The sequence below is a fragment of the Struthio camelus genome, chromosome 16 (assembly GCF_040807025.1).
Source record: "Struthio camelus isolate bStrCam1 chromosome 16, bStrCam1.hap1, whole genome shotgun sequence".
Taxonomy (NCBI): domain Eukaryota; kingdom Metazoa; phylum Chordata; class Aves; order Struthioniformes; family Struthionidae; genus Struthio; species Struthio camelus.
In genome coordinates, this window is record NC_090957.1 from 13,570,651 (window position 1) to 13,596,385 (window position 25,735).

The 25,735-nt window shown below is 40.7% G+C and overlaps 1 protein-coding gene across 6 annotated transcripts in view; it reads right to left on the bottom strand.

Annotated features, from left to right (window-relative positions):
• RABEP1 (rabaptin, RAB GTPase binding effector protein 1) overlaps positions 1–25,735 on the bottom strand; it is a 53,508-nt gene that overhangs the window by 22,188 nt on the left and 5,585 nt on the right. For 5 of the 6 annotated variants that reach the window (XM_068910261.1, XM_068910262.1, XM_009678125.2 and 2 more), the window contains 4 exons: positions 12,480–12,608; positions 9,995–10,198; positions 8,554–8,714; positions 1,958–2,077 (listed from right to left, as the gene is read on the bottom strand). In XM_068910261.1, the coding sequence (XP_068766362.1) occupies positions 1,958–2,077; positions 8,554–8,714; positions 9,995–10,198; positions 12,480–12,608 (614 nt within the window). Of the gene's footprint in view, positions 1–1,957; positions 2,078–8,553; positions 8,715–9,994; positions 10,199–12,479; positions 12,609–16,485; positions 16,550–25,735 lie in introns of those variants that run through there. The other variant, XM_009678124.2, reaches the window with a different exon arrangement.

Consider the following 25,735-nt stretch of genomic DNA (forward strand, 5'->3'; position numbering starts at 1 on the left):
GTGGGGACAGCTTCTCCCGCCCTAGGATACTAAGCCTTCTGCCTGTAAGCCTGTTAGCTAGCCTTTGAAAGGAGAAATTGGACTCAGAGGATCCCCCTTGGGAAGGATGGAACAGCCTTGCAGGACACAAAAGAAACGCATTGTTTCACTGATCCAGCTAAACACCTGACACTGAAAAACAAAACAGCACGACTCAAAGCAGATCCGAGGGATTTCATCATGACCAAGATAAAACTCAAAGGCGTCGCTCATTCTGCGCAACTTGTCAGTCCTCAGACCAGTCTAATAATATAAATCATCAAAATAATACTTTGCATTTTTATAGGGCCATGGATCAAAGCACTATGACAACTTCCCAACTACGTGTGTGTTTAAAAAGAGACAAGAGGGCAGGGATACACAGAAAAGTTGGATCAGCATCTCCTTGCTGGATACAAAATAGCAATTCTTTCCAATTCAGCTGAGCAGGTGACCAAAACAGAACTATGGGGGAACTCTAGACAAGAGGAATAATGATATAAAACTGACTGCAAGTAACAATTAAAGGTGTGAAGTATTTTCTTTGATAAGAATCACTGTCCAAAGCAGAACTTTTAAAAGAACAAACAAACAACAGATCCCAAAAGAAAACAAACACCTAAAATCTCAAAAAAAAAAAAAAAAAAAAAAAAGGATAAAACACCTGATCTCTTTTTCAAGAGACCTATGTTTGTCTTTTACTCATCCCATTGAGTGACATGCTCAGATCTTAGAGGGCAGGCAGACGCCAGCAAAATTCCTGGTCCTGAAACAGTCAGCTTTATTCAGATAGCCCTTGCCTATAATGGAAGAGGGAGACAAGAGCAACTCCGGATGTTAAAACTAGAGTTAATGGAAAAGTTCCACGCTGCTGTGAAGAAAAAAAAAAAGAAAAAAGGAGAGAGCTGAGCAAGAGAAAAGAAAGGATTTATGTTTTCTCCCCCGCCCCAAATTCAGCCTTGCATTGAAAATGAATTAGCATAACAAATCCACAAAGAAGGAAAAAGCTCCAGCATGGTCTGTCTATCAATGCAGTAAAATTGTCAAGACTGTTAAATGAATTCCACTCCTCCCTCAGACCCCAGACAGACCTCCAAGTAGGACTAACAGGGGGAAAAAAAAGAGAAAGAATTTGAGCAAGTGATGAGCATCTATTAGGATTATCTTTTAAAAGAATGCGAGCCAGAAGACCACAAGGAAAAACATCCAAATGCTAGGCTATATTGTAATTTCAGCATACTTGATTTTCAAGATAAAGTATTCATTATAAATGCTATCTTTCTTTCTGTATAAAACAGCACATTAAATGCAACTACCTTACACTACCACTGATATTAGTTATCCTCCATAGCTGATGAGAAAGTTAAACAGGGTTTCTGAAACACCGAAGGATACAGAAATGCTGGGTAAATCACTTGCACTTTACGGAAAGCTCAGATTCATAGAAAGGGATACTGGAAATTGCTGCCAAGACATCAATACAAGATATAAAAAATTCTAGTCATACAGCCTCAGTTTTATGCCCAGGATTAGAAAACAAAATATAGCAGATGCTGGAGGGAAGTAGATTAAAAAGTGCCAAATGCAAATCTTCCTGCGGCTTTAAGCATGACATTAATCTAAAGACCAGACTGTTGGAGAGGCGAAACAAAGCTATTTTTCTAGAGCTTTTCTTCCTCACTTTTATTTCCAATAGAGCTGAATTTATGCAATTTAAGCTAAGCACAGATGAAACACACACGTAACCCGACTCTAAAACCAGAACCACAGCAGAACACAAACAGGCCGAACGTTACTTGCACTCCAGCAGAAGAGACGTACTGCGCAGGAGAAGCTTCGGACTACAACTTTTTCTCTTTAGAAAGTTTGCCGTCGCTGACCTGCGTCAAGCTACCGTGACGCAAGACGCAAATCAGGATACGATTAAACTCCACCTCACCTTTGATGCTTCCAGCTCTTTTATTTTTTCTTCAGCTCCCGTCAGTTTCTCCTTTAGAGCCGCAATCTCCTTCTCCATAGGCATCACAACTGAACGAAGCTTCTCAGCATCTTCCTGGGCCTGAAATTAATGCACTAAGTTACTAATGCATTATCACAGTTTTCACTACGACGTTTTCCATTATGCGAGACATCTGGAGAAAACACCCTATGCCAATACAAATAGCTGACTAAGCTTCCACCCAGAGCGCTCGTCTTACTACGATTTATTGTGTTGGGCAGCCATCTCCACAGCAACAGATCACATTTATTCCATTCATTGAAGGCAGTTGAATTTTAAATCCTGTGGATCGGGCCACAGATATCTGCTTTTAAAGAGACCCTCAGTAAATCTATCACTCTCAACGCTTAGGAGAAAATTTATGAATCTTGCATTTCAAAATGCGTACGCGTTTCTGTTACTGAACCGTCCTGCAACTTGCTGCCGCGTAACACACACGAAACACCCGCATATGACAACAACCGCCTGGTGGGTTACTGACTGCTCACGTACTTCCTCATGAAGTTAAAAAGCAAAGGGATCCGCGCGGTAGCACACGGCATAGCTTTGTTCCGTTTTGGAAACCCACTTTTAAACTTTAAATTACTGCTGATGCAGCATCAGTTTTTGGTGTTACTGCACTAAATACTTCAAAATTTATCTAGAGTCAAGCTATCGCAAAAGCCACGCAAAAGCCATTTTCAAAAAGCAGGTCTGGAAAGATCAAAGTAGGCTAAGAGAACGAGAAGACCGACATGAGAGAACAGAGAAAGAACGAGGTAAAAATAGCAGGAATTACAACAAGCAATAACATTCAGTATTCAAATTCAGCATTGCACAGGGCAGCCCTGACATCCCTGCTCCTTATACGCTCGGACGTTCCTTCACGCACGTCTCAAAACCTGTCCAAGCGAAAGCAGCAGCTCCCATAGACTCCGCCGCCGCGAGCAGAACACTCAGAAAACAATTCAGATTCGAACGTTCACCACAATAAAACTGTTTAAGCCACAAAGAACTTAAGCTACCTCGTTTTCGTTGCATTTCGATAGGGAGGTTCAGGCTGCTCAGTTCTCCTCTACCCTCTACTGGCAGGGTTCAGCGAGAAAAAATGAGAACCGCGTCCCAAAACCGCAGCTTCCAAAGATGCCACTTCTCCTGCTCTTATCAGCCAAGACAACCGCTACCCTAGATGACGCTCGTGTCTTGTTTTGAATCTAGACTAGAACACGGGCTTCAGAGGTTACCCACTAGATTTCCATTTTCTGGTCAGCGTGCTAACAACTGTATTCTGAACAAGGCTTTCAACAAGAGATAACAGAAGACTTCAGCAGCTTCAAAATCCATTAAAATAGACAAAAGAAAATAACACTGCCATACCTGGCAAGCAGATGAGTGCTACCAGGCCCCCAAAACCTACTCTACAGATTAAGTTTCTTCATGTTTCGTTCACTTCTGGTGCATTCTGTCACTGTTAGCTTGCTCATCCAAAGAGGACAAATAAAATACGAGAGGAACAGTAAAGGGCCTCACATGACACGGTGAATTCAATGCCGGGGCACGTGACAGCGTCACACACCCCCCATCGCTGGCAGCCAGCCGCTCATCAGTCACCGTCTTTGAGCAGATGGGAGCAGGAGGTCAACTTCAGCGACTGCTCCACATCTCCTTCCTTGCACCGACCCCATTCATTCAAACTGACCTAGAGCAGGCTCACGCAGACCAGAGCGCCCAGCGGTTTTAGGACTGTTTTATAAGCTTTTTCCTAATTATTCCCGATATCTGCAAGAACATATCAGCGCCAGTCTGATTTCACATTGTTCACCACTGCAGACAAAGCAGCAAATTCTTTCGTGCTGGAACCAACCAGTTCCAAGAAGTCAAAGACAAAACCGGACTGTTTAGCGGGGACCAACCGGCAAGACAAAACTGCATGTATCAAATTCCACCTGACCAGGGAGGGCGGGGGGGAATCACTCTAACTTTCACTTCTTTGTGAACAAGGTTTTGCAAATGTTCCCTGCCCCCACCCCAAAAAGGGAGGTGTAGGATACATGTAAAAAGGTCAGTATGACGGTGAGCTGAATACTCCAAACAGCTTACATCTGCTAAAAAAAGAAGTGGTGGCCACCGGGCCTGCTTCCAGCCTCCCGTGAATTGAGGTAAAGTCCTGAGACTCCCAAATAGAGGCTGAAGTTCCTACTCAAACTTTTAATAAAATGAGAATACTTAGCCTGTAAAAAAACCTATGTTAAAACCTCACCGTGTGTTTTAAAGAAATACAGCATAGCCTTTTTTCTCCATATTCATGCAAGCGGCCCTATCGCCGCCTCCTACATCACATACCGAATATAATCCGCTTGGAGCGGTTACATTTTGTTTTTTGAACATCCCAGTCCCATAAAACATGTTATCATGTGGCAGGAAGTGTCACGGTATCGCAGTTCCTCTATAAAAAGGAGCTATTCAGACTCCTCCATAGGAATGATCATTAAAATGTGGATGACCTTCTAATTTTTTTCCAAATTTACTTAAGTGCAGTAGACCAAACTTTTACACAATTACCACCTTTGTATTTATTCATCACCAAATAAAACTAACTAAATAAAAGCCCCTGCCAAGGCCAGAAGTGCCTGAGGTAGGATCAATGACAAAAGCTGCTTATAAGAAAGGAAGGATTTGCCAGAAGAGATGTTTGTAAAGGTATTAAACTTGCCAAAAACCTAGCTGGGGGAGCCTCAGACAACACTGCATCTGAATTTATTCCTAACAAACAAAATAAACAACAATAAACTTTTACACACACACATAAAATTTGAGACGCTCTCTTTAAAGTGGAAGTAAAACACTGGAATAGGTTTTAATCAATTTTTAACGTTCTTTATCATTAGCAATGAAAGCCTTCAGATTTTAAAGTCAGCGCTGTCAGACATCAGATTTCCCTCTCTTTCCAGTTCCTCCTCTTCTTTCTACCAAACATGTTTTCTCATCAGAGGTTTATCCTTTTCACTCTCTACATCCAAAATACCTGTTCAGCAGACTTCTGCTAGACAAGAGTCTGACATAATTGTGCTAAGAAAAGCCTTTAGATTCAGCACAGCTCCAGCAGCAAAGCAGTCACCTTCCTGAATGGAAAATGAGGTCTGGATAAACTGGATCAGCCAAATTTTGCCAGCGTGCAAGGTGCAGCCCCCACTAAATCATTTTCCAGAAGGAGCCCAGTCATCACTGAAAGGAGAACTGACACGGGGCTACATGTTGCAATGGCTAGGCTGCTTCCAGCATCTGCGATAACTCTAAGGAAACCTATCTGGTATTACAAAGCAGCAGGAAGATGGACTTTAAAAAAAAATTACATTTTCGGAAAGGTTAATCACTAGACAAGCATGCTCATCATTAGAAAAAGGTATTTCTCATTTTTGAGTTGGGAGGGAGATTTAAAGAATGCGTGCAAAGCTTTCAACGCAGATTTCCTATAAATGCTTGCTTCATGGTAAAACAAAAAAAAAAAATCCACACAAAATTCACAAGTTTTCTACAGCAATTTGACAGTTTGCAACTTGAAATACATTTACATAGAAAAGCAAAACAGCTGCTTCCTGACAATTATGCACGTTCCACTAGATGTGCTCCTTCCAACAAGGATCCATGCAAGAGCTAAACTACAGATTTGCAGGTTAGACTTGGACACCTCTTGCAAAGTAGTCAAAAACTAGGAAATACAGCTCAAAGTAGTATGCTTATCAAAACATTACCCCTCCAACTGCTCCCCAACCAGGAAAAACCAACATGCATACTAGAAGCCTGACAGCATAGGTACCAAAACTAAACATTCAACCAAATAAGGTTTACGTTCCAAGAGATGGTTACAGAACTTGGATCAACATTTGTTAACTACCCTTCACCTCTTTAGGGGAGGAAAAAAAAAAGTAGACAAGTATAATCTTCAGCAATTACGTGGATCCAGCATTCTGAGATTTCATGGATTTTCTTTGTTTAAAATTTTATAGTCATGTAGAACACAACTGGACTGAGATATTACCAAACCAAGAGAGCCAAGATGACCAGTGTCCTGCACAGAAGCAAGTTATTTGTGACCTTGTTTCTGCCCTATCCATTTTTCCAACCACACAGTAAAAGCAAGACAAGGGTATGGTTTTATGTTAGTTTTAATGACTAAATACATGTCGTATCTTATATGCCATTACAAGAATGGCTTACCAACCTGAGAAAAGAGTTACTTTTCTTTTTTTTTTTTTTTCTTTCTCCTTTTTAATCTTTTGAGATGTTTGGAGATTTCATAGAACTGGCTAGAACAAGAGGTTATTTTTTTTTTTTAAAACTCTTCCCAAGCTTATACATTAAAATAAAATAAATCCTTCCTTATAACGGAACATATAAAGATGGAGTTCACCTCTGCTGGAAATACCATTTTTCATGAGGAATTGGCCACAAGTCTTCAAACAGGAGAGTCTAACTAAATTCCTCCTTTTGCACTGTCTGGTGGTTCGTGAATGATCATTTTTCTGCTAGTCAACCACAGCTTTTTGAGGGCTTGGGGTGTTGGGGATTTTTTTGGCGAGACTGACTGTCCTTTTCCTAATTTTGTTTTAATTCTTAGTCTCCTTGACTAAGAGGTTTAAAGGTTTAACATGGAAAATTAAAAAAAAAAAAAGCAACATGCAAATGTGCTAGGAGTATCCTATTTGACAGTTAAAGCAGTTATTTCAAGCAGCACTCCCAAGACCAGATTTTCCCTTCCCGTCTAAAGTGCATTTTCCTCTGCTTCAGTGGCCCTTCTAGAAAGCTTTCCAAGCTCACGTTAATCACAGTATTAATCACAGATTAGTTAATCACAGTATTAATTAAAAACAATCACTTTTCCTTTAGAAACACAAGGAACACAACTACACTCCATTTAAAGGTGTGTAGTTGAAAATGCCATTAAACTGCTATCCCAAACTTTGAGATGCTAACCGGCTCATGGTAAAGCCACTAAGTTTAGGGGAGCTGCTTTGCCATCAGAGCAACTTGCAACTCCAGCTCTGTTACGTGATCAGTACATTCAGACGAAGAAAATGGTGTTTAAGTTTTAGATGTTGGATATTCTGTATTTCAAAGACTTTTCCAGTAGAGGGAGATTTCTGAAAATACTTATTGACAGTTGCTTAGTGCAACAGTCCTGCAATGTCTAACCATGAATTCTGCATCCTCTGGGTTGCCTGTACAGAACTTGCCACTGTGATCCAGTCCTGAGCCTTACTTCCAGCTTCAGACAAAAATCTTTATTCTCTTAGTAGAGCTAAAACTTTCTCTACAAAAAGAAACAGGTTGATGTTTTAAAATTACAGTGGCAGTACTGCTGCTGTTAGAACATCAGCAAACAGGCTTTATTCAGACTCCCACCTTTATAAATCAGGACTACATGAAAAGCAGTCACGCTGAATACCAAACACCACTCATGCAACTAAAACTATCAATATTCAGAAAAATCTCTGAACTTAAGTCTCAGGAAAAAAAGAAAAAAAAGGAAATCCATTTTCACAGTACCAATACTGATTGCTTGTCATGACACAGCGACAGCAGGGAAAATATTTATTTTGTGGGATGTTTATGCTCTTTGATAATTACGTTTCTTCTGCTGAGAGCAAGCAGAAACAAGGAAATACAGTAAGATGGCATATTATTTCATGTTAGTCTAGTCTTTTCTTTATCCAATATAGAGTCATTTATGACATTAAGAAGGTCTTAGAGTACCTTGAAGACTAATGCCTGTGAATCAGACAGATTCACGCATATATGAGCTCTTAAAATACATATACGAAGGCTCCAAACTGCCGATCTATCATGACAGGCTCAATCTACTTCCCGCCTGAAGGAAAAGAAATACCCTAAAATCATCAAACCCAACCAAAAATCCAAACTCAACACAAGACACCTCAATTTACTCCTATGAGCTGTTCCAAGTCACATTACTCCAACAGTAACCTTTCCGAACTCCAAGATAATTATCTTCCATAATCTAAAGCCTGTTGTCTTAAGATAACAAGGTCCTGTATTTCCTGGAAGCCAACAGTACTATGTGGCACAAACATGGCTTACTTCATAACAAAGACTAAAAATATTTTAGAAATAGAGCCCATTAAAAGCCTCTAAAGAAGCTATAAGATCTGAGACAAAGAAAAAAGGCACAGAAGCATAAAGGAAGTCTTATATATCTGCCGTCACTCCAGCAAAGTCTTATGGGAGTTTTACTTAAGATCATTAGACAACACGACAAAAGACTTTACAAAGCCTCCTGCTTTTAAGAGCTGAAGGCCAAATCTTACCAACTTTTCAGGTTCACCCTTCTAATCAAATCCACATAGTCAGATACAACCCCTTTATGGATTGAAATGCAGGACTGGGTCACGATGATGTCAATGAACAAACAGCTAAACATCTGCAGAACGAGGCTATGCATATTTCTGAGGCGTTATCAGCAGGGTGTAGAAACAGTCTCATACATAAAAAACAAGTATATCTTGAAACAGAAATTGAACAGCTAGATTTCAATGTACCTTTTTCATTTCATTTTCTAAATTTTCTTCCTCTTGACCTTCAGACAGTCGCCTTCTTAACTCTGCTATTTCCCGTTCCACATTTTCTCGATATTGATTCCACTGAGCTCGCTCTTGCTCCGACCTGCGATGATACTGGAGCTCATACTCACGAACAGTCTCTATAAAATAGCATTTCCGAAACTTAATTTTAATATAAGTTACACAAGGGAGCTCTAGGAACTCCATCTCCAACCAGTCAATGACTTATTGTAGTTGATCAAAACTAGGACTACAGTGAACTCGCCCTTCTTTTCTCTTCCCTTTGACTCTCACCCCAAAAAGCAGATACATAAGTAACTGATCCAAACGAACTGCATGTCTACTTGTACCTATGTTAACCCCCCCCAAAAAACTACATATGTATCTACCTGTATAACCCCGTACTTTCAAAATATATCATCCAAGCTACCAAAACCCTACTACTTTCTTCCAAAATGTGGAGACACAGCTAAACCTTCTCATATCTCTTTCATTTCTGTATTGTTAATATTACCACTTCGAGTATCTTTGTTTACAAATATGTACAGCAGCTGGGACAAGAGAGCTTTCATGTTGGTTCACGTATCTACATACATCATAAACGGAACAAATTGTATTTGTAGCAAGCCAGATGAAGCTTGCGTACCCAATATATACGAAGAATTGTGTTCTCTGGGTGAAAGTGTAATCAGGTGATGTGGAAAACTGCCTAAAGGCAACAGGCTGTAGACTCAGTATACTGTGACCCTGTTTGTGCACCTTTAAGAAAACAGCCAGTTGTGACAACAGTCTGCCTCCAGTTTACATCCTGTATTTTGTTCCTGGCTCATAGTTTGGCTCAGAAATGCCAACAGCTGTGCAACATGCAAATGTAGCACAGAACAGCTCAGAACTGGCAAGAAAAAAAAAGAAAGAAAGAAAAGAAAGAAAGAAAAAAAAAACACAGCATGACTGATACAGAGCAGCACATTCAGTCACAAGCTGGGGGAAAAGTCTATGTGATAGTGCTGGAGGGACATTTAACTGTCTGACAGCAAAACTGTGTTTACACAGAAGGAGAGAAAAGAATCATACTGTCAGCCTAAAGCTGTTTTCAGACTTGTAAAGTCACATGTATTATTACGTTTCTTTGTGAAGGATGAAGAATGACATTCTTGGTCCCTCAAAAATGCTTTGCATGTATGTGGGAGTTCCCATTGCCATGTTTCCTTATTACTTCCATCCCCATATTAACAGAAAAGAAGAATCAAGCTCTTTTTGACAAGCTTAGGAATTATGCTTGATACACTACTTCTGTAACCCAGTTTTGCCAAGGCATGAAAAGTATTTATCCATATTCTGTGCAACAGCAGGCACAAATCACTTAATGCACACTAAAAACGTGTCTGATCTTAGTGACTGCAGCTTGTCTGGCTGTTACCTTTCATAATAGCTTGCAGCGAGGCCACTTCTTCTTGCCACTGTCTCTTCACCTCATCAATAGCTTCTTGTTTCGTATTCTCAGATACTGTAGCTATAGCTTTGATGTTCTCCATTTCAGCATGAGCTTCCATTAGCTGTGTCCGCAGCTGTCCTAGATCATCTTGGGCTGCTTGCAGCACTGCATTTTGTCTTTTCAGGTCCTCTGAAAAGAAGTATTATTTCCATTTAGTTTGATTAACAAATTCAGCCTGAAGGGCACCCATAGCTGCTCTGACAAGAGCACTGCTCTAACATGGGGGCAAAGGAAGCACGGGTATTTCAAAAATCTACCCATAGTAATTGAACAGATATTAGTAGAGGTCATTAGAGAACATTTTTTCTTGAATTCCTTTGCCCTTCCCTTTTATTTAAAAAAGTACCTTCTCACTCTTGCAGCTACAAGACAGACACTGCAGATAGAACCTATCCGTCAATAAATGCAATGAAGATGAACTGTGCTTCTAATTATTTCAATATCATTTAACTCAAGCTGGTAACAAATCTGGAATTTCAAAGATAAAACCAACAGGCAGAAAGACTGTTCTTCACCAAGTTGTGACACTAGGTTAGTTCTGAACTTGATAAAACACTTCACGCTTATGCTTCACTTTATATTTCTGGAACAGAAACTCTCTGAACACTACTTGGAGCGCACATAAGAAAACTATGCATCCTAATTTCCTCTTTCCCATATCTGCGCTGAAACTAAGCTTCCATTAAAAAAAAAAAAAAGGGGGGGGGGGAAACACATCCAACTAAATTTCCACTACTTCTCTAATTGTTGCAACTATAAACAGAGATTAAACTAATTTCACATTATCCTCCTGAGTATTGAGGCAACCTGAGGCAAAAGCTCTGAAAGATATATATGATACAATTAATTTCAGAAGCAGTAACGCAGAATATATAGTTTTATGTCCACACAGCTCATTTCAATGGCAAACACTTTTAGCAGAAATATCCAGCCAGCATACTAAGCTGTCTACATACACCAAGCTATCTCTGTGTGTTTCCCTCAGTACCAAAAGGCTTGATTAATCCAGCTACCCAAAACAATACCTTATCCATATCCTCTGTCAAGTAGGGTAAGTCACCAAGTTGATTGTACAAAAATCTACAGCTTTATAAAAGGAACCCTGAGCTAACTGAGTACTCAGACAGATATTAATCCTCATGAAAAAAACTTGAGGATCCTTTATCATTTATATTACTTAGTTCTCCAATGACCTCATTAAGGGTAAAAGCTGCCACAGTCCCCATCTACATATAGGAAGGGGTTTCTCGAGGGGTTCTCAAAGAGGAAGGAAAAAAAGAGGGTTTGGAAAAAAAAGAAAAGAAAAGTAATTGCTTGTATATTCTTCCATGGTATCCTTTCACTTTGGTACATGTGCAAGTTGTGAAGAGAAAAAATTACCCAATTTATTTTTACTTTCTATTTTTTGACAGTTCTTGTCTGAAAAAGAGAGAATTATTGCTGATCTCATCAGCAGTGCCTTGTATCTTAAAGTTCCTTTCATCCAGCTGCTAGAAACACAAAGAAATAGGCCTTCTGTATGATCTGCTCTTCATTATGCCTGTTATATTTCTGCTCTCATGAGCTTATACAACCAGCTGCAGTCTTAATGCATTATTTTTTGGCTTTGCTTTCATATGTTAAGGACAAGGAAATCATCAGGATTAGAAGTAAATCAATTTAGGTCTCAGAACAGAAGCTCTCTCTTCTCTCCAGTCCTTCATTGGCTATTTGAGCTCACATGGTTCAAATTTTCCTACAAAGATTGTTTTAGAAATAAATGCCCTTGGCTGGTATTAAAACTTTTACAATGTCTGTCTGCTTACATTCTTGCTCAGACTGAAATTTAAGACAAATCAATACTACATAAAAAAGCTAGCCACAATGTACAAACAGCACATCAATAAGATTGTCTTTTTCCACTTACCATTTCAGCTGCTGCTCAAAAAGAATGAGCATAGATCATAGATCTACTGTAGAGAGTTAATATTAAAACTCAGTGGTGGTGTTTTTGTATGTATATCAAGTTGCTCTGCTGACTCCTATCTGTACAGGCAAATATTTAAAGTCATTCTAAAAATTCATTCTAGGAAGTTAAATAGCCAGCTATTGGCTTTTACTCTCTGACTGTCCAACATGTTCTTATTTCATCTCTGTTTAACAGACTACTATCACCTTTTCACCTTTGGCAAATCAGATATAGCAACAATACCATGTTTCACAGATCACACTGGCTATGCAGCCAACTATCCCAGTACTGGAAGAAAATTCCTTTCTGCCTTCATTATCCTCAGCCAGATAAGAAAAGAAGTCATGTTCTGTGCATGGGCAAGTGGTGAGCAGTAGCTAGCATTATAAAGGTTATTCTTCATACAAGGATTATTTGAAGTTTAACTAAACTTTAGAATAATTCAGAGAATTTAGAACTCACCTTCCTTAGCTAAGTATAGCTCCTTAAATTTTGCTCTCTTTTGATTAAATTCTTGCTCAAGTTGCTGCTTTGTGCGCAGGAATTCAGCGTTGACCTTTTCCAATTCTGCTACCCGTTGTAGAAGAGCAACTAAAAAACAAAACAGAAGATAAGGTACATCATTAACAGTTAAGGTATGCCATTCTGCAACTTAAAAGTGTAACCCCCAAACCTTAAAAATGTCTTTATTCGTTAGCTCAGCTGCTGCCCCATGATAAGTCAGGACAGCCAGTGAGAGTCCTTTAAGTGACAAAGGATGATTGTCTGCTTTAGACTGCAGCACCAAATTCTGATAGATATCTTCACAGCAGTAAAGGCAGGGGGGAAATTCTGTGGAAAACAATCAAGCTGCCACAGAGAAAGATAATTTTGTACACAGAACGAAGGGAGAAATTCCAAAAACAGCCAGAAGTATTTCTATTGGGAGCTTCTTTCCAAAACCCTGGGAATTCAGTTACCACGCACAGGACCTTCCCCTCCTGCGTCTGAAGGCAGAGCACCCAAAGCGCTACGTTCTCGAAGGCTGAGGGCAAGAAAAACCACTACTGATCTAATAACTATGGAAGAACAAAGCACAGAAAAACCACGAGCTAAAATCAGATGCCATATTGTCTTCTCTCTTCAGTTCTGCACTTTCACTAAAAGAAAGTTTCTCAGACTACATTCAGACAAGCTTGCCAGGGATCCCAGTCTATGGAGGAATAACTGTTCGTGAGATCAGATCCTCTTCATTTCTAGCAAAAATATCCTGAAGGTATCCAAAGTATTTTCCAGTATTTACTTACCACATAAACGATTGCTCTGGTGGTATGACAAACAAGGGGAATGGTCGGAAGTTGTTAAGACTCCTAAAAATTGCTACAATGTGCTCACTACTGAAAAAGTTATAATGCCACCCTATGAAGCTCTAAAGATCCCACCAAGTAAGAAGCACAACTGACCCTGGAACATTGATCTTCATGGGCAACATTAACTTTTTTGTATCTCAAGAAGTAGCGATTTGGTTTAGGTACCAGAAGGTTTCATATTGCACGCTTCAGCACTCAAATACAACACACAAATAAAAGACAGATAACCTAGAATAAAATCTACTTCCATACTATATTGCCTTGAGAAAACAACGTGCCTTTAAGCAACTCACTGTCTGCTCCGCAAAAGCATTTTATGCACATGTTCCAGCTTCATCATGTAGAAAAGCTGAATCACTTCTTCTCAGTTATAGTCTCTACAGCACAAGCTAGATAAACACTTCTGATGGGTCAATATTTTGTGTACGTATCACATACCCAACATACTTCCCACCAAAAGCAAGGGCTGAAAACATAGTATAAAGGCTACTCAACTTCAGCAGCATCAAACATTTAGACTTGCAAACAGGTGGAATCAGAGCTAGGGCTTACAGTGGTAAAACTCTCGACCGTCAGCACCACTGAGATTTTGTGAATTATATTTATTTTTAGTATCAGATGTAAGAGCAGTGCCAGAGTAAGAGATCTTTTAAAATCACAGCTATGTTTTAACAATTGCCAGCTACGAAAGCTTATGGGGTTATAAAATACAGTACTTAATCTCTCCAGCTCAGTATCAGGAGGCCTGTGGCTAGTGGTGTCCCCCAGGGGTCAGTCCTGGGTCCAGTCTCGTTCAATGTATTCATCAATGACCTGGAGGAAGGAACAAGAGTGCACCCTCAGCAAGTTTGCTGAGGATACTAAACTGGGGAGAGAGGCTAACACCCCAGAAGACTGTGCTGCCATTCAGAGGGACCTGGACAGGCTGGAGAGGTGGGCGGAGAGGAACCTCATCAAGTTCAACAAAGGCAAGTGCAAGGTCCTGCACCTAGGCAGGAATAATCCCATGCAGCAGGACAGGCTGGGGGTTGACCTGCTGCAAAGTAGCTCTGCCGAGAAGGACCTGGGAGTGCTGGTGGACAACAAGTTAAACATGAGGCAGCAGTGTGCCCTTGTGGCCAAGAAGGCCAATGGGATCCTGCGGTGCATTAGGCAGTGTTGCCAGCAGGTCGAGGGAGGTGATCCTGCCCCTCTCCTCAGCCCTGAGGAGGCCTCCCCTGGAGGACTGTGTCCAGTTCTGGGCTCCCCAGTACAAGAGAGACATGGCGCTCCTGGAGAGAGTCCAGCGGAGGGCTACCAAGATGATTAGAGGGCTGGAGCACCTCTCCTAGGAAGAAAGACTGCAAGAGCTGGGCCTGTTCAGCCTGGAGAAGAGAAGACTGAGAGGGGATCTCATAAATGTGTACAAGTATCTGAAGGGGGAGTGTCAAGAGGATGAGGCCAGCCTCTTCTCCGTGGTACCCAGCAACAGGACAAGAGGCAATGGGCAGAAACTGAACCACAGGAAGTTCCATCTGAACCTGAGAAAAAACTTCTTCACTGTGAGGGTGACAGAGCATTGGAACAGGTTGCCCAGAGAGGTAGTGGAGTCTCCTTCGCTGGAGATATTCAAAACCCGTCTGGATGTGATCCTGGGCAATATGCTCTAGGTGACCCTGCTTGAGCAGGGAGGTTGGACTAGATGATCTCCAGAGGTCCCTTCCAACCTCAACCATTCTGTGATTCTGTGATCAGATTTAAAGGTATACCTGGATACACAACTGAAGAAATTATAATCTTGTTCTATTACCTTAAGAATCAATACATCTGTTTTTCTGGCCAGCATCCCCTACATGGATTGCACAAAGTAAACTGCAAAGGGGTACTCTCCCGAAAAAGAAAGAAACCTGCAGGAAAGACAAGATACTGAGCAAAGCTCCAGATGAGTTAGGAAAGCGGCTGGACCACAAACAGGAAACGAAATAGCTTCCACGGAGCCAGGCCCAGGCAGCAAGAAGGCTGAAGAGTCGCCTTTGATCTCTTGCTGAAGAGATCAAAGGGAAAGGGCTAGCCTGTGCTCCCACTCCCCACCGACTGCTGAGAGATGCTGATGCTGCAAGCAACAGCCGCTGCACTCGGCCACGAGGCCAGGCGGCTCGGGGGCCTCCCGGGCGAGAGGGAACGCCGACGGCGCTGCAGCCCCGCGCAGCCTCCACCACCTGCAATTGAGACCTCCTGAGAGTGAAAAGCACTGCTTTGCTTCAAAGAGATGGTTTGGATGTCACCGCTTGAGCTTTCACCGGGAAACTATCACAGGCACTGAAACTCAGGTGAGTTTTACACCACGGTTGGGAGCCAGGCAGCTAAACCCTCGGGATGCGGCCGAGGAGGCAGCAGCCTCCCGGCTCAGTGCGCACAGGTACAGGCAGGCAGGCTTGAAGACATGTCCACTAACTCAGAACAAAACTAAAAGGAACCTAGACGTTGCTCAAACACACACAGTATTTCAAAGACCACACAAACAACCGATTAATTCCACGACTGCTAATTCTGAAAGTTATAAGTCACGATGTTTTGAACTGCAGACAGCAGCAAGCCTCCCTCCAAAAAGGCTCAAGTCCTCCTCGTTTACTGCTATTCCTTTCCATCTTTCCTTCGCGGAGGGACGGCAGCAGCTGTGCCTGCTCCTCTCACGTGGAAGGAGTTGTGCAAAGCAGCAGAACTCTATTTCTTTTCAAGATTAAAGGCTCTGCTGAGGATGGAAGGAAGGAAGGACTCTGAAAGAGCAGATACTTAAGTGCTTTAAGCTGTGGGCCCAACAGGTTCATAGCTTTTAGATCCTCCCACCCAACTGGAAAGAGGGACCACAGGCGTCACAAAACAGGAAGTGAAATTTAAACTTCAAATATTTACCTTTTTACAGCATTCCCCTTCTCTAAAACCTGACAAGTAGGTGTAAAAAGAAAAGAAAAGAAAACAAAACAGAGCTGGGGCTGCTATCACGACCGACAGCAGGCACGCAAAAGCACAGGGGAAGATCACAGACACAGGCAACTACGCGTTAACATTATTCTTTTTACTCAAACATTAAGTTTAAAGCGGTTTTAGCACATGTATTGCATATGCTGTTTGGGACCTACCAGACCGTAGCTTTCTGAACACGGAAGGAGCGTTTTTCACTAACGGCATACACATTTCAGTAGTATAAGAGGTTATCTTGAGAACAGTAAATTATGTAAGAGGTCAATGCCCCTGAAATGCGTCTGCATTAGAAGTAAATAAAAAAAGGTTTACTTTCTCAGACATAGTTACAGCTACGCTTTTTCTTCTAAGTATAAATTATTAAATTTTCATAACAGTGGTTTTCTTACACATAAGTTAGATTTGTATGACAGAAATACATATATACACTTTACTTTGCAAAATGAAAGTGTGAGCCCAAAGTCAAATCATCACATGTAGGTAACTGCCTGCAGGCTAAACTATACAGATCACATCTGCCTGGAAACGCCCTAACAGCAACGGCAAGAGACTGAGTAGTAGCAGATTTTCATTTAGGCCTTTGTCATGTACAGCTGAACTCTACATCTGAATTTAGGTCCAAATAATCTGTCTGCAGCACAGCTGAAGACAAGAACTTTGTATTTGCCATCATAGACTATCAACTTAAAGCAAATCAAAAAATAACCCCCTCCCTCCCCCCCGCCACGCACACACATTTTGGAATGATCATACTTGTGCGTTTGCCAGTCGCTGACGCTGCGTTCCCATTTCCATGCACAGAAATGCAGTCATCAATATTTAATGACACAGATGAAGTATATAGTAAACAAAGCCTGAGAGATGGTCAGCTCTTGGGGAACTATGCCCGACTGAAACAGGATCTTCTATTACACACAAGGGATCAGACACAGGCACAGGACATGCTGTATTTCTTAAGAGCAGCAGCATGGAAGACCCAATTCCCTAATTAGGGCCCTAATTCATAAAGAAAAATCAAAAACCCTAAAGACCCAATTTCTTAACTCCTGAAATAGCTCGGAGAAGAATTTAAATTAAGATTGATAAGCCAAATTGAAAAACAAACAAACGAAAAGAGAAGACACTAACTTTGGCCAACCATTTAGTAGCTGTATACAGGGCTCCGGAGTAGCCAGGACAAACAGATTACTGATGACGCAGACATGCCAGTTAAATTACTAGCTTTGTTTCTAATGAACAGCATGATTTTGCATACAAACCCTGTCCCCATCAGCAGCAGGGATCACCGCACCATCTCCCTAGCTAACCTCGCAGCAAAGAGCGCTGTATTCTCTTAGGGGACTCAACCAACGAGAGGGACTCAAAGCAAGCGCAGTGAAATTACTTTAAGAGTAGAGTCATCCATTTTCAAGAAAACTAGGAGACAACACTGAGTATGCAAACAAATACTCCGGTGAAAAAGATAAAACTTTTGCTTAACCCTAACACAGCAAAATTTGAATTCAAGCAAAACAAAAACAACAAACACTTCTTATTGACTGGTTTCTTTAAAGCTGTTGCACAGAGCAGCTCCCCAAAGTACTTAATATTACCTATGCCAAAGTTACCAGTTACACAAACATATGGCGACCATTCCAGAACTAAGACAGACAAAGCCGATTAACACTAAGATTATTTTTGAGTACTAGGTCTATTTATAAAATTAATGCCACAAAGCTTTCCACTTGATATTTAAAGTGTGAAACACGACATCAAGAGTTCAGTCCTACACAACTAAAAGCTGAAAAACAGATCAGAAACAAACTGTAAGTATGTATGACAAATATTTTAGAGACAAAAAAAAAAATCAGTCATGTCATTTTCCAACTCTTCCTTTTCCTGTTATGATTGCTAAAAACACAGGTATGAAAAGAATAAAAATACATGGCTGGCCATTTCTCTTCATGCGTACTCCCTCACAGCAGTAATTTTCATCTGCCATGACATCACAGTGCAGGGACACTGATGTTACTATATAAATGTTGCTTAAAATATTTGACAAAAAACATTTAACTGCTCTTTCTGAAAAAAAGAAATCTAAAATTGCCACCGGGATGCATATTTAGACCGCAGAAAGCTTTTCAGTACTGGTCAGCATACATTTTTGTAGTTTTATTTGAGGATAGAGAATTACAACAGGCTTTTCTGTTGCCACCTCAGTTTTCAGAGCAGCAAACCAACCCCTCTGGACTGTCATAGCTCTTTTATTTCCTGAGAAGGTCACTGCATGCAATGATGATAATTAGGCTACAAAAAATCCCTAACCTGCAGTTGTGCCATGGAAGACGTGCTCTTGCTTGCCAACAGCATCACCAGTAAGTAGTTCTGCAGTTCCCCATTTTTGGGCAGCTTGGCTTTTAGAAACATTGTTCCATTCACCCAGTAACTACTGGTTTATTGTACAGTTGCAGGTTATTTGACATCCACAATTCAGTCTGTATTGACTAAGCATTCACATGCAGATATTCTGGGACAAATTTAATGCTATAGACATAAAAACTTGCCGCTGTTGACAAATGTGGCTATCACTTAAAGCACAGAATTGAACATTGCTGCATCGTATCAGTCACAGTATCTTTTTATTTATTGCAGTAAAGCACAATTGCAGTATCAAAAATATTCAGCTGAGCATGGCATGTTTAACATCTCGCCACATTATAAATGTTATATTAACATCAGGTGGAAAAAGCTGCATTGTACCATTAAAAGTTGAAATTAATATTACCTTTTCATTAAAGCCGAATGACTCAAACATACCTTTCCACTAGAAGAAGTGGTCTTTGCAGTGTCTATTCCTGGATCCTTTGTTTGTTTTTGTTTATTGGTTTTAAACACTGTATGGCATGCTACAGCAAGGTTCTCAGCAGGAAAAAACAAGCTATTAAACAAAAAGTATTAAAATATTTAAAATGTAAAGAAATGGATAAGGTGTTTGAATCACAGAAAAGTGAATAGTTGCGGTTGAAGGGATCCCTGGAGATCATCTGGTCCAACTCCCCTGCTCAAGCAGCATCAGCTAGAGCAGGCTGCCCAGGGACGTGTACAGTTAGGTGCTGAATATCTCCAAGGACGGAGACTCTGCAAGCTCTCTGGGCAACTTGTTCCAGTGTTCAACCACCCTCCCAGTGAAGAAGCGTTTTCCTATGTTCAGATGGAAAAGCTGGAAAGAGTCTCTCCGTAAGACAAAGCAAGAATGAAGAGAAACCATTTCAGCAGCAAACAAGAAAATAAGGGTCCTTTAACTAGATTAGTTTATTAATCCTGCACAGTTGGATAGCTACACACAACAATGAGTAAGAGATACGTTTCAGATGATACTGTGAAAACCTACATAACTGTTTATGACCATCTTCATAGCCTTAAAATAATTCAGGCAGTGCCTTACACAGGTGCATTTCACAGGTGCATCTTTAAAGATCTTGCTCCTGCCAACACCAGCTGGGATGAGCTGCTATTCAGCATGAAGCATCATTTCAAGATCAGCACCAAAGCTACATCAGGTGTGGTAGTGCTGTTTTAAATCAATGCAGAAGTGCACAGCACACAAGTGAACACGAATTCCTGGTTCAAGTCAAACGCTAATAATTAACAAAAATGTCACCTAGTACTTACTAACGAGACTAAGTATTGTCCTGTATTTTTGATGTGCAACCACTTCCACTGGCTTTCTCCTTGGACTTGAACCAGGCTGTTGCCGTTTCGGAGTCTAAGCCTCCATTCCCTGACGCTCCAGTGGCGCTCAGTGAAAGGAAGTCACGCCTGACTTCCTTCCAGTTTTGATAAGCCCACTTCATGGGCTTCATGACTAATGCTCTTCATTTCTTCCACACATTTAGTCATTCTGGCTCCAGGTAACTTAAGCACAGTTTTAAATTTATGCTTAGTTAAACATTATTTGAATTAGAATGCAATAGAACAGTATTCACTCACGTTAAGTGTCACAGGAATGGCATTAATCGTACACGTCTCTGTTGGCAGAAGTCGGCCTGAATTTTTTTCTAGCAATTCATCTTTCACTTGCAAAAACCACCTTTTGTTTCTAAAGGCAGTCCGGCAATGTATAATCTTGGCTTTCCCCTGCATCACCACTAGCCTGCCTTTCCCTGCCTCCCTCAACATACTTGAAGGTGCTTTTGCTTCCCCATTTAACCAGGACTGCCACTAGACCACTCTCAGTTAATGCACACACTCAAATTTTCCCCATGCAAGTTTTAATTCTCTACTCCATTTCTGCCATTGATGCTTTGAGGGGGGTGGGCAGCACAATCGCTCTTAAAATTTCAGGAAAATGCAATTTGTTAGCATTTTTCAAGAGAAGCAACCATACTCTCTGCCCCATCACTTAAGTGATAAGGTGAACAGAGCAGCAGTGAGCTAATCACTAATGACTTTTTCAAGTCAATCAGATATCACAATAGATGGTATCCCAAAGAAAGTATTTTGGTTGCAGGTGGTCACATTTCAGAGAAAAGGTTTCACGGATAGTAGCAGCAATGTGATGTGAATAGGCTTGCGCACACGTTTGTCTCAAAAGTCAACTGGACTGCAAACTACCGTTTGCTGAACACAGAAACTTTGAATTTGTCTAGAGACACGAAATAGAGAAAACTGAGTTACCAATCTGATCACAATTATCAGTATTTTCATGAGGTTTCAATTTAAGGAAAAAAGAGTCTCTGCAGAAGAAAAGAAAGGCTCAATGACTTCTTGAGTTTACAAAGGGTCTATTTACCCTACTGGCTGTGCACATTTACTCAACCTAGTCATCTCTTGAGTAAACAAGTGTGTGGTCATGGCAGCACAAAATCTAGCAAAGGCTAACTATCCAAGTATTGGTCAGGTTTCTCTAAAAGGGTTCATCACTAGTGCCGAGCCTCATGCCGCTAGGATTGCACCACCATCGCTAGGATTGCACCACCATCGGCTTAAAGCTAGCCTAGGTAGATATACATACCCTGCAGTCACAGCCCGCCTTGATTCCCTTGGCAAAGCTTTTCAAGCATTTAACACAATGTCTAATCTGAAACAATGCATCTATCAAACATGTCAGCATTCACACAGGCTTTCACCACTCCTTTTATTTCATCAGTCTGCCCTGCCTCATTAACTGCTAAGCTAAACATTCAGCATAAAGGTACTTTAGATAGACACACAGAGGAGGTTCTTTCAACCTGCAACAAGACCACCAGCAGTGCCATCTCCTCTTTCCTCCTTCCACAGTATGACAAAGCAAGTCCCACTAAATGGTCCGATAGCTTAATTCTTCTTAACCAAAGTAACACTAAGTTCATTGATTTTGAAAAAAATGAGTCTGTATTCATGCAGGAATGCTTTTGCCAAGCTTTTCCATACTACCAGATCCCAAAACCACAAAATCCAGATTAGGATTAAACTACTTCACCTTGCAATTACTCTTAACAGTGAGGTTTTCAGAGTACCTTGATTGGCAAGAAAAAAAAAAATTTAAATAAAGGGTTATTGTCTGCTTTAGTAAACCATTCAAAATTTGCTTTTCTGATCAAACATTCTTATTTCAGATTAACAGGCATTTAGGGGAGGATTCTGACACTCACCTTACTACACTGGAGACCACTTATACAGTTTCTTATTCTGAACAACACTGGTATAAAGGTTTTCTTAAAATAGAAACATCTGCTAAACAAAGACAACAAACTTAGTACTGATTTTCTATCAAGATAATTTGATTGCTGACTCATTTGCAGTAGGAGGAGAAAAAAAAATCCCTTAAACTCCTTATTTATCACTTTGTCTACAGATTTATTAATGACTGTCCTCTTTGCAAAAAAAAAAAGTGAATAAAACGTTACTCAGCTCTCTGGAAAAAAAAAAAACAAATCAACCCTAATGCATTGTTCTCTTTGATGAAGTAATTTAATATATAAAGCAAGACCACGCTATTAAGCTGAAAATTCCCCCGATACCACTAGTCTAAGATCTTACGCTTCTTTACCATTTGTCACAGGGCTTATGATCTAAGTGTAGCTTTGATAGCATTCAGGCCACAGACCTCCCCAAATACTCTGCCTCCCAATTTCTGAGCATAAAGGCAAATAAAAGATGACCTAACACTTAAAAATTCAAAGAAAGGCGACAAAAGTAAATTATTCAGTTGAAGAGATAAGCACATAACTAGAGCAACAGTACATGAAAATTATATGCAGAGAAAAAGAAGTCACTATTTGGGAAAGCTATATGGGCAATGGCTTGTCTAGTTTATTATCGCGACCAGTATGAAGAAACTATCATTTAAAGTAAATCAGCATCTTTCTCGGCATTTTCAAAAGCTTACACAATCAGTAAGAGTATGGGAACTCGTTTTCAGGTGTGCAGCTACCAGACAGCATTACTATGTTTTTACAGATACCAGAAAAGCCTCTGAATTAACAATAATTCATACCTAACCTAAGAGTTATGAACGTGAACACTACAAAAGGGAGCTGATGCCAGATTTCTTACCCTCTGGTTCCCTACCCCAGCCCTACATAATTTAGCCATCCAGATTGCTAGGCAGAGAATAAACGGAGAAAAGGAACAGGTGAAGAGTTACTTTCAAGTAATAAGTAATTTCAGAAGTGTGAGTTATCAGCAGTGCAGGTTGCAGGCATGAAAATACAGTGCCTTAGAATAATCGCTTAAAGGATATAAACCCTAATAAGTGGCCTGGAAGACATGGCTGCCAGATGTACTTATGGAGATACTATGGTGCTAAATGCAGTATGACAACTCATAAAGGATGGTTAACATTATTATTTGATAAGAAACAGGATACAGTCCCTATCATTCCGAGTAAGGTTTCTACAGCAATTTAATAGCATCTCTGAAAACAGACTACTCCTCCTCCAAGTCTCTACAATCTATTTCTTGACAGAAAACACTGCCATCATTCTATATATTCACATTTTTGTCACCACTTGTCAACCTACTGAAATCCTGAACAGTTCAAAAGGAAGAAAATCCTCCTCCAGCATGAAATTTTCACTTACATTGCACCGTTTTAAGAAAGGCATAATATGCCTGGCATATAAGCAAAAGAGAGGATAATGACTTTTATTCAGCCTGTAGTTATGATCAATTTAGGTACTAGTGGTCATCTGAAAGGGAACTCACCCCCAACCATGTACTCCTTTATCCCCACCAAGCTACTACAAGAGCTTTTCGGGCTGTACAGCGACAGAGAAGCAATCCAGCAAAAAGCTCAAAAAAAAAAAAATCAAATTTCAGTCATATCAGGTCTCCGATCATGCTCATCTCTCAGATGAGCACACACCCACAATTGGCACAAACACGACCACGAGGATGTAGCCTAGTTTAAGCTGACTGGGAAAACGAGTTTGAACTATATCCTTGGACACAGGATTTATCCAGCAACTCGGCTTCCAAAAGGGGCAGCCCGTTTTCCCCTTTCCACTCATATTACTACCATGTGATCTCCACCCCTTCCTTTATGTAAGCCCTAATGCACATCAAGTCTTTCACCGAATCACTTAAACCTACTAACCCAGTAAGACACTAAAACAAAAGAGTGAATAGTTTATCCCTAAGTGAGTCTTGAACTAGCTCAGGAAAGGGTCCAACGTGCAGAGGTGGCACAACAGAAATGGTGGGAACATGATTCTGGGAGCGGGCAGGAGAGCAGGACCCCTCCTTTCAGCAGCAGCAACCTTCTACATTGATTTAGCCGTAACATGAAAGCACAGCCTTTGGGTACCATTTGAGAATCAGTAGAGGTCTAGCTAGTGCATGCTGCTTGCCAAAAGAAATAGCTAGGCCTTCCTTCTGCCCTGCACTCTCCCTTCTGCTAACACAGATATTGGTGAAGTCCTGCAGCAAAACCTTTTTCTAGATTTCATGACTGTCACTTTTAAGTGATAAATGGCCTTCCTCAAATCCTGATTTCCAGTCAGACCCTCTAAGGGAAGCTTGCAAACATACTCTGTATCAGAAAGCAAATTCCAAAGCTCAGATTTCCTATCAGTGTTTGCATGCATATACACACACACACTTGTTGTACAAATGCAACTGAACTGGTGTCTCGAGTATAGCTGCAGTTACCAAACCTACCGCTGCAGGTAAAAACACATTGGAAGCCACTTTTATCCCAGTATAAGGTTACACTCGCTTATTTACTCCCATTTTTTAAAGCAAATATGCCAGCAGAAAACTGCAGACTAGACTAGACCCTACAACATGCCATCACTGACCCCTCCCGAGGTATAATCAGGAGAATGATAGCCTCAGTACCTCAAATGAATGCAACCCTTGTAACATCAGGAGTTTTGAAACCATTTAGAGAATAAAACCATCTAGAGATTTAGTGTCTTAGTCTCCAGTGCCATCTAAAAATTGAACAGAAGCTGTGAAGATCGCAAAAATATATCTTCTTAGAAGCACTCAGCAAGTACAGAATCTGGAGTTTGACTAATTGCAGCTTTCCCATTAATTTAGCATGCATCCAGATGAAGAAATGACGACAGGCACTGTAAGTGGACAATTAAAAAAAAATCCTACTTAAAACCAACAACACTGAGAACCTGAGATGTATGCGGTAGATGGGCTCAAAAGCCAGTGAATACCTGCTCTATTACTGACAGTAAAGCACGACTAGCTCTTACCTTTTTAACGAAAAACTGGAGAGATCTTACATGTAGAGCAAGTCAAAAAACAGCAAGTAAGCTAAGAATCAGTGCTAGGGAGCAATACTGTTTGGAAAAGAAAAGAGAACACATTTTTCAAGGAGGAAGTTTGTACAGTCATGAGATTTTCTCTAGAGGAAGAAGAATGGAGGCATGGAGGAAACAGATATTGAGGGTGTGCTCATTAGAAAGACTTTCATAGAGGAGAGCAAGCAAAAAGACTGCAGAGTCCGAAGCAAGGACAAGGTACATGGGACAGCCACAGACTGGAGGCTGTAAAAGGGCTGTTTGACAGGGACAGTAACGTTTAAAGAGGATGAGGTGATGGCTGGGAAGGAGGACTGAAGAAACTGGAAAATCAGCTGAAGAGCAGTGGTTGTTCAAGACAAGGTCAAATGACTGGCTGTTTGGCTGGAAAGGAAAAATCTGTCACCAAAGATCAAATAAGGCCATGTTTCTGAGGAATTGAACCAGTCATTTAACCGCGTGGAAACAGAAATTGCCAGGGTAGGTGGAAACAGATGTGAAGGGCGATTTGAGAAAGTTTTTATTTTTCTCTTTGCTGTACATGGAGGAGTTCAGCCAGGGAAGACAAGCATCGGATGAGGAAGGGAGGGAAAGAAGAGACTCCGCAAGCCAGCTGACAGAAGTCATGGCTGGAAGAAGCAGGCATGAATGGAAAAAAAAGAAAAAACATATATGGCAATTCATCAGG